The 16,167-nt window shown below is 34.7% G+C and overlaps 2 protein-coding genes and 1 long non-coding RNA gene across 3 annotated transcripts; all 3 read right to left on the bottom strand.

Moving 5' to 3' along the window:
* Window positions 1–458: 458 nt before the first annotated feature.
* On the bottom strand, window positions 459–2,480 carry LOC137572833 (acyl-coenzyme A diphosphatase NUDT19). The gene is made up of 6 exons (XM_068284675.1): window positions 2,319–2,480; window positions 2,005–2,249; window positions 1,682–1,939; window positions 1,215–1,296; window positions 947–1,154; window positions 459–880 (listed from the first exon to the last, which is right to left on the bottom strand). The coding sequence occupies exons 1-6, from the start codon at window positions 2,406–2,408 to the stop codon at window positions 675–677; spliced, it is 1,089 nt and encodes a 362-aa protein (XP_068140776.1). The 5' UTR covers window positions 2,409–2,480; the 3' UTR covers window positions 459–674.
* A 6,179-nt stretch (window positions 2,481–8,659) lies between these two features.
* On the bottom strand, window positions 8,660–9,822 carry LOC137572860 (skin secretory protein xP2-like). Its single transcript, XM_068284704.1, is given in 4 exon segments — window positions 8,660–9,124; window positions 9,126–9,362; window positions 9,420–9,548; window positions 9,752–9,822. Coding segments are annotated over 4 exon segments (834 nt in total). The 5' UTR covers window positions 9,755–9,822.
* A 5,497-nt stretch (window positions 9,823–15,319) lies between these two features.
* Window positions 15,320–15,958, bottom strand: LOC137572861 (uncharacterized). Its single transcript, XR_011031751.1, has 2 exons — window positions 15,702–15,958; window positions 15,320–15,630 (listed from the first exon to the last, which is right to left on the bottom strand). It is a non-coding gene; the product is annotated as an uncharacterized lncRNA (long non-coding RNA).
* Between the last annotated feature and the right edge of the window lie 209 nt (window positions 15,959–16,167).

Raw genomic sequence — 16,167 nt, 5'->3', positions numbered from 1 at the left:
CGGAAAAAAGCCACAAAAGGTTAAATTAAACGAAGTAATTGTTACAGGCAGTCCAACCCCCCGCGAAGGATACATGGATGAGTCTATCAGAGGGTTGGTCGTCCTTTAACAATGCATAATAAACAGACCAGCAGACACGAACCACACACAACAGAAAGAAAAAATGTTCTGCTTTCGGAGGGGGAAAGCTCATTGAGTTTTTGATTTTTCAATTGAGGGTGGAGATGGAGATGGTTGAAGACATGTAAAGCGTACAAAATCACACGGCAGGTGGCAGCCAGAAACCTAAAGTGATTTAAATGCATTCATAATGGGATGAAATTATGTGCTCTCTCCACTTTTGGTTTGCTTTTTGAGCGGATTTCTCAAGAGGTCCATGAATATGCAAAGATTTAAGCTTTTTGATGTTGTAGCCGCTTGGGCTAGATGGTTAAGGAGAAGGGCAGCAAAATGCTTAGTATCTGTGTCTTAAAAACTTAACTGTACAATTTTTAATTAAAATTTCGTCTATAAAATTATAGCTAAATGGAATTAATTTTAACTGTTTGCGACAATCCGCTTAAAATAATTTCAGCAACAAGAATTTGTGACAATTTGTTTTCTTCTTTTCTGTTTTTTTTTTTTTTTTAGGGTCATCCACATCCATTAAGAATCTTATCAACAGAGGTCAGACTCTATAATTTGAGAAGTTCTTTGGGTAAATTTTGTGGTTTCAAGTGTCCGTTTGGTGGAGGAAAATTCAATTCAACATTGAGAGCCGCAGGACCAAAAAGATCATAGCGATGTACAAGTTTGGCACGAGCTCGAAATTCTTTACTTGTGCCGGGGAACTCTATATATTCGTTGGCCAAATGCGATTCTTTCACAAAGAAGTCATCACCTACATACGCAAGAGTATACAATATTTTATAATTTAAAATGTATAGATACTATAAGCCTAACTTACCTGGCAAAACGCAAACTATAGCTTCTCCACACGTATAAGCTACTGGCATAAACATGGTAGTACCTAAACGACTACGTTGCTTCGAGAACTCCAGAAGACTTTCATAATCGTTGATTGCTAAAAGTCGCGACAACTCATAGACTTGGGGAGGCAAAAACCAAATTTCATTGAGTCTGGACAGACGCAGAAACTCAAGAGGAGTTAGCCACTAAGTTTAAAATTTGAATTAATCATTAAGCGATTAAATGATCTTTGTAAACATACTCACCATCGTTTGCTTGACCTCTGAGGGCTCTGAAAGCAAAGGCGGCTGTGTGTCTACAAAGGCAATGAAGAAAACAGTCTCATGCCTATGAAAATTAATGGTTATTATTAAGTTTAGTACTAACTAACAAGCTGGGACTTAGTTATTTGGTTACTCTTCTTAGAATAGAGCATGCTAATTTATCGGAATAGAGCATTATTTTTATCCGAATTGCCAGAATTATGGAATAATATAAGCGTAAGTTAATTAACATGTTTGGTAATAATCGCATTCGAAACAAACAAATTTCATTAACTATCTGAACGATCGGTCTAGTTCTTTTGAAAGCTATATGATATAGTTATCTGATCTTAATTAAATTTGGCACAGTCATTAACAGCTCTATTAAACTGATAAATATTATAGCATTGGCTTAGAAAGTAATGAGGATATTGAGAAGTCACTTTAATAGTTTCACCCATTAACATTACCGTTTTCCCACTGTGGCCGGACTGGCCCAGGCCGACCATTCATATAGAGCCCACAAATCCGGTACCAGTTTTAGAGTTCGGCATAGTTCAAGGAATTCACATGGCTTATTGTGTACTCGATGCTGCCAATATTCTAAATCTGGTACATTTTCATATTGGGCCACCTGACCGTAATCCAAATTGTCACGATTTCTACACAGCAAAATGCCGACCTCTTCAAAGCATTCTCTCAGGGCGGTTAAACGTAAAATAATCTCTCTACGAAACGAAAGTGCAAAGATCATAGTTAATTTTAGATAACGAACTGTAGAGTTTAGACCAACCTGGCCCATATACTTGTGCGCTTAAAGAACCGGTCGTAGCAGCCAGTGCCCTGAGGTGCTAATATATTGGGTCTATTATCGTGTATGAGCACCAATTGACGCAGTGCCTGTTCCTTGACACCGAATTCCTCAAAATATTGTAACCAAGCAACAGTCTCATCCGCCTCAGTGTCCAACAAGCCACCAGGGAATACAGTTTGATTTGGCATTATGGCCGTACGATCGGAACGTTTAAGCATTAGCAGCTGGAAAAGGGTCAAAGATTAATTTCATTTTTAATGAATTTATTTGTTTTCGCATTGCCTCTAACTCACATTGTAATTTCTGCGAACGGACTTTGATCTTGCCACCAGGATAAGGCTAGCGGAGGGTCGCCATGTTTCGGTAGTCTGTAAATTGCTCATATTTGCCTATTAGATTCGGCATGAAATTAATCCAATTCTTGTTCAAATTCTCTAATCTCAAAACAAAATCAGCTGTTGCTTTTTATCAGCTGTTGGTTACCGGAGGAATTTTCGATTAATCGGTTATCGGAGCAAACCTATCGTAATCGTCACTATCGGAGCACATTATCGGAGACGTTATCGATTTGTTATCGGTTATCAAAGTGACCGCCATTTATTGAAGAATTTGAATTTGTGCGCACAAGCACAAGAAAAGAAGAAGGGTTCAGAGTCTAATAAAAAACACTTGCATTTCGCACAGTTCTAATTGAAAATTAAATCTTATTGAAGAGCTGAAAATAAAAGGACAAGAAACCCAAACCAAAATAATATGATGGAAAGGGGGCTCTCTTGTGTGTACTTTGGATTGGAATAAAATGCATAAGCCCTTGTTATAAGTGCTTGTGCAGGTCTTCAATATTTAATGTGCGCAGGCCTTAAATGTAATGTGTTTGGTAAAATATGTGTATAAATAATTTTTTAGGTCATTCAACGCCTCGCAGAGTTCTTTATTGATAATTTATAGATCGTTGGTTGCCGATTTACAGCTTCCTTCTGTCTTTCAAGGCCTAAATATCCGATTAATTTACTCCTTTACTTGTATTAAGATTATATTCCAAATTTAATAATTTTTTCGATTGGTTCCGACCAGTTGCAGTTTTTAATATATAAATATTAATATTTTCTTACCTCAATACGATCAGTTGGCTCAATTTTCCATTTGTAGCCGATGGAAAATTTCCTGATTAATCTAAAACCTCTTCAAGAGACAGAACACTCTCAGGTTGATTAACGAAAAATCTCCGGATCATCGAATAAAAATTCGCAATCTAATCCTTGCAGCGCTCGGACGAAAATCAGAACGAAAAAAACAAACCAACACCCTAGCATTCTCAATTCTTTAACTTGCTAAAATTCTCAATTTACGATCGCAATTCATTTTATACGATTATCAACACGTAAAAAATGGGCTACAAATTTTCATTTTTTAACAGCTAATTTAAATCGCATCAGGCATCATATAAATTATCTTCTATGATTTTCAGTAACCACCCAACAATCTTATCGCAATCATTTTACATAATTTTACTTTTCGGATTGTTTAAGATTATCTTTCCTATTTAATCACAAATTTAGCTAGTGCATTCCATTATTTTCGTGACTACATCGAAACGCTACACGTAGTGTTAATTACTTTTCGACCTCATGTTTCACTCTTTCAAAATGAAGTAAGACGGCCGGCCGACATCGGTATACCATGCACCAAGTGAAATAAATCATTTTTAGTTTCGAAGACCAAATATTTATGTAAGTGGGCGTAGCAAAACTTTGAAATAAACTCGATCACTGTACATATTACACAAGTCTACATACCAAATTCGGTGGCTCAAGCTCTTATAGTCTCGAGATCTTAGTGTTTATACGGACGGACGGACTGCCCGTTCTTCCTCCGGCACAAGCCGAAAGAAGAAGAATCTCCAGCAACCTAATATCAATACTGGTACTTTAATTCCTTGGTTGAAATCAGTTTTTTATTTGCTTTTTACTTTTTAAGAAAATGACCAGTAAGCATAAAACAAGCTGTGATAGATCGTTTTGTATAATCGTTGCCGTAGACATCAAATTTGAATTCGACCTTATAGCGACCATTGAAAGGCAGACCATTGGAGCTTATATTGAATCGAACATCATAGTCATCGAGGTAATACTTTGTCTGAAAATTAATATAAATTCATCTACTTGAATTGATCCATTTAATATATGTGTGAATACTTACTCCAATCACATTAAAACATTTTTCCTTTAATTCATCTTTGTTGGTTATGTATTGGCCAAAGTAAACGTAAAAATAATTTTTTGGATCTTTTACTGCCTGGCAGAGATCCGGAGTGATAATGTTATAGATCGTTGGTTGCCAATCAGCAACTTCCCAATGGTATGCAGCAATATGTACCTTAGAGAAATGTTTGTTAATGCCAAAAATGCAAGAGTTTAAAAGGGAACGATATAATGGAATATATACACATTTGTATGTATGTAACATGAATCAGAAAGCTTTTTTCAATCCTTTTCAACCATTCCATATTATTTTATACTGACCTCTATCCGATCAGTTGGCTCAACTGTCCACAAGGTACTAATGGATATGTTGCCTCCCATGCTCACAATATCATTATCCTTCATGTACAAATTTCGCTCCGTTGTATTAAAAAGTCCGTCGAAATTTAAAGTGTCCTCGGGTACCTTTGTACAGTCCCGAAAAATTTCCGGATCATCGAAGAAAAATTCATAATTTGCTCCTCTTAGACCTTGGGCGAAAGTCAGCACGATAAAAACGACATACAGACACTTCATTCTCGAATTGTTAACTTGCTCAAGAGAATAATACCAATCCATTATATAGGCTAGTCAACAAGATACTAGAAATTGTCATCTATTTTGACAGCAATCAAATAAAATTGATGCACATAAAAAAGGCGTGGCGCTGAGTTATGTAAATCGAAAGATATTATTAAATGTGTTTATTTTAGACAATCTATGCGATTGAGCAGGCTGAAATTTATTTATGAAGCAAACAAAAATCGGACAAGTTTTCTTATCAATCATCTATTCATTTTAGATTGCTAATAGTTAATAATTTCATGTCAAAACTAATTAAGTAATACCATTATATATAAATCTAGATAAAGGGAGTCGTCGCACCGACCTCGGTCAAGCGAACAAAATTGAACAACTCCGTTCAAAGAGTTACTCAATTGTTCAATGATTGACTCACTGTTAAACTTATTAACTGATCAGTACTACATAGTAGTTCCGTGCAAAAACCATGGCGAAGTCCGACCCACCGTCGAACGAGCTTTTTTTACGCATATCACTAAATGATATAGTGGTTCTTACACTTTATCTCGCTCATATCAATAGCCTGTGAATTGGCTGAGTACAGTTCATACGAACTGCGCTTATTGAAATGTATATATCTTTTTGAAATCAGAAAGAAAGTGACTTAAAATGCAGTCAGTTTTGGTGTAATCTTTAAACATTTTTTGCAAAAATTCTTCAATAATTCTCAAAAACCCTTAACTTTGTTCATCTGAAGTTCTGTAATTACTTTCTCAACACCCAAAGGGTTCTTATATTTGCAAACAGAATATTATACTAAAAAGATTGTTATTTTTACCTTAAAGAAACTTTATAATAAATTTACAAAATATCAAAGAGTCATTTCTGAGTCATAATGCATAATATCTTACAGTTTGGATATGGTTCTATAATGAGTAAAATTTGAACCAAGCTATAGAGATTCCAAGAATTGTATTCTTTTTAATTTTAAAGTATAATGTATGCAAACAAGAGCTATTTTTCTTACGCAGGATTTTTTAAAATCTGCAAAAAATGTTGAAAATTAATTTGTAACTTTCTGTAGTATAGTTTTGGGTGCACATTTTCCAACCTAAGATCCCCCGATTTCACAAAATCTGGACGTGTTAGACACAAACCAAGTATGCAGTCGTAATCAGGGTACCCGAATTAGAAGAGAATTCGACTTCATAGCAACCATTAAAGGGTAGACCATTGGAACTTTGTCTGAAAATAAATAAATTACATACCGTACTTGAATCGATCCAATGACATTAAAACAGTTTTCTTTTAATTCATCTTTGTTGGTTATGTATTGGCCAAAGTAAACGTAGCAATCATCTTTTGGCTCTTTTACTGCCTGGCAGAGATCCGGAGTGATAATGTTGTTGGTTGCCAATCAGCAACCTCCCAATGGTATGCAGCGATATGTAAATATTGGTATTGGCAAAAGTTATTATCATACAAGAAGGTTAATTTAACCATTTTTTATCATTTTAATACAAACATACACCACAAGTTAGCTAAAACTTACTTGGCATTTGTTTATAGTATAAATCTCATACTTATATAGATGGAAAAACTGAGTCTCGCCTTCTTACATTGAAAAACATCAAAAATTAAGCTTTTCTAGGTCCCCAGAAGGCATTTATTAAAAATTTATAGGTAAAAGTTAAGATAAGTTCATCCTTATCCCCACATTATTTTTTGTATGTTAAAGAAAAATAAGCTTTTCCGACCCCATGAAGAATATATGTGGGACTGGGTTGAGATGCCGTAGAAATTGGTAGTCCCGTTTAGACTTATATTTAGTTATATGGTAATAGGTTTCGTTTCTCATTCGTCTTTAACACGTTTTTTGACTTTAATACTTCTTTACTCTTTTTGTACACGTCTTCTCGTCGTTGGATCGTCTTTAAAAGTGTTCTTCGATATAGATCTCGGAAACTATAACTTCAGTCCCCTTTATTTCAGTAAAACTGATTTCCTTTAAAACTATGACAGCAAAAGACAATATGCATGGTATACCGAAGTCGGTGAGACGACTTACTTCATTTTAAATCATTTTCGACACAATTACTTATTGTTTCAATTTTACTTTGTGTTATTTAGCTCGCCTGGAGACAAATTATAACCTTTTTGCAAGAGTTTAGAAATGGATGATATGTATATGTACTCAGTTGTATGTATCATGAAGCAGAAGGCTTTTTTTCAGTCCTATAAAGTCACAAGATGATAAAGTTCTATACGCCTATTCCAGATAGAATTATTGTTGCCTCTATCAGTTGGCTTAATTTTCCACAAACAAGCAATGGATAGGTTGCCTGCCATATTTGCAACATCATTATCCTTCACATACACAATGCGATCAATTCGTCTAAATTCAAAGTGTTCTCGGGTAAATTTGTGCAGTTACGATGCCGGATCTACGAAAAATGAATTTATAAATTTAACTTGCTCCTTTTAGTCCTTGCACGAAAGTCAGCACTAAAAAACCAGACACCCGCGGACCATTGGCGAATTGTTGACTTACTCAAAAGAACAATCTCCGTCCGTTATATAGACAATTTAGAAGTAGTTGAAAATCTATAAACATTATAAAGGCGTGGCGCTGGGTTATGTAAATCAAAAGATATTTTTGAACGGGAAATAGTTGATTCAGTTTCATTATGTATATACATATGTATATACACATGTTTGTGTATGTAAATCTATATTTATTCTTTGATCTTTATACTGCCAATTAGCACGACTGATTTGCAAAATCGTTTGACCTAGACTGACTCGACGCTCTCTCTCTCTCCCTCTTACTTAGCTCTTAGTGAGAGTCAAGCCTACTCTCTCTTAGAGAGAATGAGCATTACCCTCTTCAATGAGCCAGGTTGTTACTATTTGGCCGTCCTGACAAAATTAGATATCTTTGGCACTTAAAAAATGTTAATTTTCAGCAAATTTTATGTCTTTACATTTTCATTTTTCCAGATACACTTTCAAAACTTTCTTCTTTTTCTTTAGAAACTTAAATGGGCAGGGGAATCCCCCGTTTCCCCCGGAATCGTAATTACAATTCATTAAAATTAAAAAATCACCGTGTCTTTTTCTTCATCATAATAAATGTGTCTCAGATCTGTATCAACTATTATAACTTTTGTATACTCAATCAAATTCAAATATTTGATTTGTGCAAATCTCTTATTTATTTTGATCATCGTATTGATTATATTTACAGATATCGTTATCAATCGGACTATTGACATCACCTTGACCAACTTGAAATTGACTTTATCTAATGAGTTATCTCTTTCACTTTCATCGTCAACTTATTTAAATGTGTAAAATATATAAATATATTCGATATTCGATTACTAATTTATACCTTTAGCATCAGCTGACATTAGTTTCATTGTTTATGGCTTATTGAAAAATTGTTGTCGTTTTCTTAGCTCATCTTTTATGGAGAGGCGAATGGAAATCGTAAAAGCCTTATGCAAAATTTGCGAATATCGCTTAAAGTTTTTTTTTTCTTTAGTTTTTTTTTTCCTTCTTCTTTCACTCGGATTTTATGACTCTGGATTTAAATAATTATTGCAGTTTCTTCGGCTTGTATTGTTGATGTTGCTTTTGCAATCTTTGGAGTATAAAGAAATTAAAGAGACAGTTGATTTTTTTTAATTTTTATAGTTTTTTTTTTTTTTTTGGTTTAATTATAGCTAAAATCTCAACAAAAACTTTGCATAACAACAAAATATCAACAACAAAGATGAAGGGGGGACATAATCGCTTGTTAATTTAACAAGTCCATATCCTGTGATTGACTTTTGGGGTGATGATTCCATTCGGTTGGTGGCATTTGTTTAGAAACGGAAACGCTTGGCTGGCACGTTGTACTGGTAGCCGGAGGATGGGGCGGAAGGGATGTCATGGTACTCTGGAGCGGGAGCTGGGGCAGAGTAGACTGGAGCAGGAGCAGGAGCAGGAGCGGAGTAAACTGGAGCAGGAGCAGGAGCAGGTGCAGAGTAGACTGGAGCAGGGGCTGGGATATCCTGAACAGGAGGCAGGTACTCAGGAGCTGGAGCTGGTGCAGAGTAAACTGGAGCAGGAGCAGGAGCGGAGTAAACTGGGGCGGGAGCGGGGGCAGAGTAAACTGGAGCAGGAGCTGGTGCAGAGTAGACTGGGGCTGGAGCAGGAGCAGAGTAAACTGGAGCAGGAGCAGGTGCAGAGTAGACTGGAGCAGGGGCTGGGATATCCTGAACAGGTGGCAGGTACTCAGGGGCTGGGGCTGGAGCAGGAGCCGAGAAGACTGGAGCAGGAGCAGGAGCGGGAGTAAACTGGAGCAGGAGCAGGAGCAGGTGCAGAGTAGACTGGTGCAGGGGCTGGGATATCCTGAACAGGTGGCAGGTACTCAGGGGCTGGGGCTGGAGCAGGAGCCGAGAAGACTGGAGCAGGAGCAGGAGCGGAGTAAACTGGAGCAGGAGCAGGTGCAGAGTAAACTGGGGCTGGAGCGGGAGCAGAGTAGACTGGTGCAGGGGCTGGGATATCCTGAACAGGAGGCAGGTACTCAGGAGCTGGAGCTGGTGCAGAGTAAACTGGAGCCGGAGCAGGTGCCGAATAGACAGGTGCTGGTGCCGATGGAATGTCAAAAGATGGCGATGGCTTGTTGTAGTTGTATCCACTACCCAGGTTCAAGTGGGAAACATCAGCCGCAACGGAGGCAATGACGCACACAGCAAACACGAAGAGTTTCTATAAAAACCACAAGGGAGAGAGGGAGAAAGAGATTCACCGGTTAATCCCGACATGACATGCTAATTGACAGGCGAAGGTGAAGGTGATGAGATGTTGCCTTCTCCATGGCCACCTAGGAGGCGTTTTAAGTTTGCTTTTGGCTAAGGTCATCCAGCTATCTTGATCGATTTGTCCGAAATAAAGTTGTGTTTACCACTCACCATTGTTGTTGATTTGTTGTTGTGAGTTGTGTAAAGTTTGTTGGATTTTTCTTTGGATGCTTTGGCCAAGAGACACTGAAGCTGAATGATGACCAACTGCAGATGGGCCAGCCATTATATACCCAAAATTGAACGCAACGCAACCCCACATCCAGTCCAGTCCAAAAAGGTGTTGGTCGGCAAAGTATCCAAGTTGTTGGGTCTTCTTCAACGTGTTATGCTCTTTACTTGTCAAACAAGCAGCGCAAAGCAGAGATCGTCGATCTTTAACCCGTCGAAGGGCATTAAAAAAAGAAAATCTCTCGGTTGGCCGAGACTATTGAAAATTATATTTAGTCTAGGTTATTGGTAATTGAAATAATAATTATAAATTTTACTTCTAATGAAAGAACTTACGATAGAAAAAAGGAACTAATAAGAAACTAAACTATTCTAGATCAAATTGCCGTTAATTCCTTTATCCATTCCTTTATATAAATAAAGTAAGCAAGTCATCAAGCCAATAAGTCCAAAATTATTTTAAGTATTTATTTATCATTATTTCTATGTGATCTGTTCACAGATAAGAGAAAATGGTATACAATTATTTCATAATTTGCAAATATGTAGTTTAAATGCAATAATTTATTTTTTAAGTATCTGTAGATCTGTCCAGATTAACCCTTTACAAGTAGTTTCTTTAGCTTGCTCCATGGAAATATTAACTAGAAATTTTCAGTGGGTCATCAAAGAAATAAGTCAAGAGCAACAAACTGCGTGCCAATACTGACCATCATGGCATACCGTGGGTTAAGGTTAATCTGCATGGCGATGCGCTCACTTTGGGGTCGACTTTGTGGTCGTTGTTGTTGTAGTGCTCTGACATGCGTGTGCGTGGCCGTTGGCAACGACTAACGTTATCTGGCAGAGATTTTGATGGGTTTTGCAATGTCAATAGGGCAGAGAGCGTAAGGCAGCGCGTAACTGCACGGCAACGTTAAGCATATGCAAATTGTGCTTGTATTGACTAGTGGGGGGGCGTACCTCACCCCCTCCCATGTGTGCGTGTGTATGCTCGACACTAATTTATTAAGGGCTCTGGCAAATGTCAAAGGTTGCTCTAGCTCAAGTATTTTGGCTATTTAAAATATGAAATTTTCATAGCTCGTAACGTTTATTGGGCTAACCAATTTGTTTTATTTGTCAGTTTTTAGTCGGTGCTAATGGCTTGAAGCTGGTTTGCTGCACGCTTGGCTAGTTTAACTCAAGGATGGCTACGACTAGCGGCACAGCGGTCTTGATTTATCCATTTCAAGCTTAAAACATTATTATTAAACATTGTAATACTCATGAATATGTAGACGGGGCATCAGTTAATTAATTTAAATATGATTAAGGGTCTCGTCGTTTTTAAACTACATGGCCGTATCGTGTCTTGACACACATACACACACAAATAGTATATCTATATAAACCTACACATGTGTGTAATACATATAAAATATATAAGTATATATAGATTTTGATTATTTGTATTTGTATTGACAAATTCAATTTCTTTCAAGTCGTTTTTCGCACTCTTTTGTGAAGACTTTTACTCAATCAAGCATTAGTTGGCAAAAAAAGGCGTTTCTTTCATTATCAATTTCATTACCTTTGTATAACATTCAGTTTAAACGGCTTTTGAAGCTACTGCGACCTTCAGACGACCTAATACAAAACAAACAAATTAAACATATAATTTTTAATATATGTATACATGCATACATACACACATAGAAGTGTATGTGTATATGTATAGGTGATAAGGGGTTTCTTTTTTCTCTTACGTTGCATAAATCATTAATAATCAAATGGAATGCAAATGCATTTAGCATAATTCACTACGAATGAAATCGCGAATTTTGTTAGCCTACTTAAACTTGACCTGTCCAATACGAAGATCCGACAGATTTATATGTATGTATGTATATAGCCATCTGCTAAAAGGCAGAGTCATCATACCGTTTTAATTATCAAAAGCAGTAAAAAAATTAGCAAAAAGTAAAAATTATTGTCTATTTTTGAGCCAACTTAATTAACTAATTAGCTAACCATATTTGTCTATGGTTTATTATTTATTTATGGAACCACAAAGAAAATTTATTATTATATCATCTGAAGTAAAGCCTTAAAAAACTTCAGATAGTAAAAAACTCAATTGATTTATAAACATAATCTTTTAATTTAGTTGCCTTACTATTCTTTTGCTAACTTTTCATCTACATGTTTAAAACATTTACCTAAATACTTTAAAATGTTTGTACAGATTTACATACATCCGTACAAAATACCCGATGTTAATTATGCCACGGTCATTGCCGAGGTCATGTTTAGCAAACATGGCTCTATGGCCAGTGTGAAAAATGTTGCCCCTTTTTTCTTAAGTTGATTCCAAAGTGCAAAATTAAACAGTATAAACGATAAACTATAATTTAAAAATTAAGAAAAATGTCGCCTTTGATACTTGTCCAAGTAAGGACTAGATAAAGGGTTAACAGAAATTTGGTGGCCTAATTCAGGGTTTATTTTCAAGATTTCACATCGATCCTTTGACCCAAAATAACTTCCTTTTCTATACAGATTACCATTTTGAATGCAAATTTTATTATCAGAATTTTCTTTCGCAGATAGTTTTTTGAATAATTCTTCTTACCCTTATCCTCTTTAGATTTTGAATATTTAAGGGCAGAGAGAAAGAGACACAAGAAATGTAAATAAAGTTGCCTAATATGTGACCAACATATTAAATTACATTGTTTAATTTAATTTCTGCCATTTCCACACCCTTAAACAATTATTAATAATTTTAATATCAATACTTTATTTTGTATACCCAAATGTTGTGTGATGATTTACATTTTAATAAGTTTCCATGCATAAATCTAGTTTAAATATATTATTTTCTCTTGTTTCTGTTTTATGTTAAATAACCAGTTTTTAGTTTGTTAATTTGTCAATTAAATTTGAGCTTTGTTGTTAAAATCCAAATACAATGACAAGAATGTTGTGTGTTCAGTTGTCATAAAGTAAATTTCAAGTATATATGTTTATGTCTTTATTAAATTTACAAAATTCGTATAACTATTGTTTAGCACAATAATTTAAACTATTGCCCAATAAAAAGAAGAAAAAAAACGCAGAGCGGACAGATTAAAGACAATTAATTATCGTCTGTAGCAATTCATTAGCACATATTAGTTGGCCATCAAATTGCTTTTTCTATTGTGTCTAAAAAAAATCCCATCATTTGTTTACTTCAAATACAATTCGTTAACAAAAAGCTCAAGATTTAGTTAACTGCCAAGAAAAGCTTTTCACAGCATAGTTTAAAGTTTGAACACAAAAATAAAGCGCGCCAAACAATTTAGCGTGTTGCCAGACAATAGACCAAATTACTTCAACACTTTGGCATCCCCGCGATGTAGCGCGCTGCTTTTAAATTGGTCGAACTGGAAAATTTGTTGTCAAACTGTCACATCCTTTAGAAGTAATGTCTCTTTTTAAAGCAATTCTTCTTACGTTTCTTACTTCTGGATTGAACATTTGTTTTAATGTCTTTCTTAAAGATTATTTTACTTAAATAATATGTGTCACTAAGTTACAAGGCCATGTAGAAGTAATTTTATTGAAATAAACATTTTCTAGAATTTTGGAATAAATGTAATAGAATTACGAATTAATAAAACTTGGAAAACTAAATTACTGACTAAAATCTTATAAAACAAACTTTATTTTCTCAAATTAACTGTCTGCATTAAACTTTACTAAAACAATGTTAAAAATCTTAAAAAAGACTTTATTCATCATGCTGATTCTTTATTAACTTCAAGGATACTTCAATCCAGGCTATCATTATTTCGAATTTTCTAATGAGTCTATCAAAGGAGGATCAAAAAATACCAAGTATTGCTGAACGACAGAACTCTTACAGAAGTTTCAAATTTACACTGTAAATTTTAAAATTGCAAATTATTGATAAAAGAAAATAATAATAACGAAAAATTTAGTCATTTAACTACTTCTTTAATGGTGATATAACAAGATAAATTTCTTACCAAGAAAACAAAACCTAAAAAAAAAAACCTGCCAATAAAACATTATTTTCTTTCTTTTTTGTCATTTCACTTAATGACCTACCATTCTGTAAAACAATGTTAGTTTGTTTAGTTATTTTTTATACTTAGCTATTGGAACTGTTAAATTATTTTAATTTTATTCAAACGTTTGCAATGCAACCCTATTTTGCATTGAAATGAGGAAAACATTTTTGGACAATTATTCGAAAATTTGAATGTAAATTCAGCAGAAATTAAGATTCAAACATTTTGAAAGTTCAGTCAACATTTAGGTAAATAAATGATGCTGATTTTGTTTTTTTTATATCTGTAATTTGCATACTTTAATTTAAATATTAGATTTTTTCAAAGATACACACAATTTAAGTTCTTAACACTTTGAATTTGTCTAAAAAAAAGTGAGTTTTTCTTTTTAAGACATCTAAGTTTTGATTTTTAATACGAAACAAACTTTATTTTGTCACATTTTCTAAATTGTTTCCCATTACTAAATCTGTAATTAAATATGCTTTTAAGTCTTTTACACCACTTGGCAAATATGTATTTAGATTAGAATTAAACTAATTAAGATTAGTTGAGTTCTCAAGCTTAACAGCTTCTTAAGTGTTATGTTTGAAATCTAGTTGCTTTTCGTTATACCCTTGCAAAAAGGGTATTTAAGCTAATCATATAACTAGGTTATTTTTCAAGACATTATAAAAATAATATTTTTTAGTTTTGTATACATTTATAAGTCATTTTGGAATTCTCTGCCGAAGACAGTGATTGTTTAAAACAAAACAAAATTGAGTCATGAAGAAAAATATGTCAAGTTTGCAAAAAAAACCAAACAAAAACGCATTCACACGCTGTGGTCCCCATTTAAGAACACAACGATATCAAGTGGCCAAACGCTGAGCATAAGTTTATAAATAACTTCCAACCCGGAAACGAGGGTCATCAGAATGAGTATTCCATAAGAAAAATTGTCGCCTCCCAGACTCTAAGATTTCATATACATATAAATACTCAACACTTTGGTATATAGAATCAGTTCATAATTTGAATTCAATAAATGAAGATCGGTTTTGCTTTAAAATTAAATATTTTTGAGTGTCAAATTTGATTAACATGAGTTTAATATACCTCTTAGTGACTGTGTCGAATTTGATCAAAATCGGATAACTTTATTTTATGGATGTAATATAAACAGACAATGAAATGGCATATTATATCCTCGTCATTGCTTCAGCCTAAAATTGTGGGATGGGTATACAAACTTCGACGCGGTTGAAGTTAGCCCCAGTCCTCTGCTTTCTTATGTTTTGCGTGTCGCTCTCAATCAATAACCCACTTTTAGAATAGAACTTCCATTTACTTCAACTCCAACTGAATTGAAAGGTGTTCAAAGAATTATAAACACCCTGCAATAACCTGCATAGTGAGTTTCTATATTCAGTTTGGAAGTTGTAAAAACTAATAGACAATTAAATCACTTGTAAAGCATAATAATTTATATCAATATATATATATATGTATATTGATAGTTTATATAATTATAATCAATCTATATACATGTATAGTTAAATATACATATATTCTGTGTAGCTTAACAGCTTCTATGGTTTAATACACACAATTTATGAAGTGTACTATCAAAGGTATCGAACAAAGGTATGAGTAGTGGGAGTCGGAGATATGTACTAGGTAATCGAGTCATGATTTTAATTCCAAGTCAATTTCAATGTGGTTGTGGCCGGTATGAGTAAAAAGCCGCGCAAGTTTACCGTTTACAAGAATTTTCTGTTTTAAAGAAGAGAATAAAGATAGTTAATATATGCGTTTGCATGAAAACGATTTCATGGCTTTCTTACATATATCAGTTTCTTTGCGGAGCCGACAGGCCGACAGAATGAACAACTGGGCGATGGACCGGAGAAAGATTGCAAATGGTTACTCATTGGAATACAACAAAAATTTCCGTAGGCTATGGCAATCGGGTGGTAATTTCATTGATCTTTTCTTCTTCCTCTAGTTTGCTTCATCCTGTTTGGCAAGTTTTTCGGGATATGTCTATTGAATTGTATTGATTGTTCTCCAATTGAAGCCAGTGTTGACCTGATATTGTAAATGTTTACTCTTCATCATCATCGTCCATATCATCGGGTGTAAATATTTTACTGATTTCTAGAAAATACGCAATCTTTTTTGCAATAAATCCTCCCAAAAGTATACCCGGAATAACCGTCAGTGCCAGTCCCAAGCTAGTGTTCTTATCTCGTATTGGTTTCGGACGAATCCCTCCATGTCGTGAGTAGGCTCCACGCAAATGTCTAGGCA

Source organism: Drosophila tropicalis, unplaced genomic scaffold, assembly GCF_018151085.1.
Source record: "Drosophila tropicalis isolate 14030-0801.00 unplaced genomic scaffold, ASM1815108v1 contig_393, whole genome shotgun sequence".
NCBI classification, from domain to species: Eukaryota; Metazoa; Arthropoda; class Insecta; order Diptera; family Drosophilidae; genus Drosophila; species Drosophila tropicalis.
This window is presented reverse-complemented; position numbering and strand designations above follow the sequence as displayed.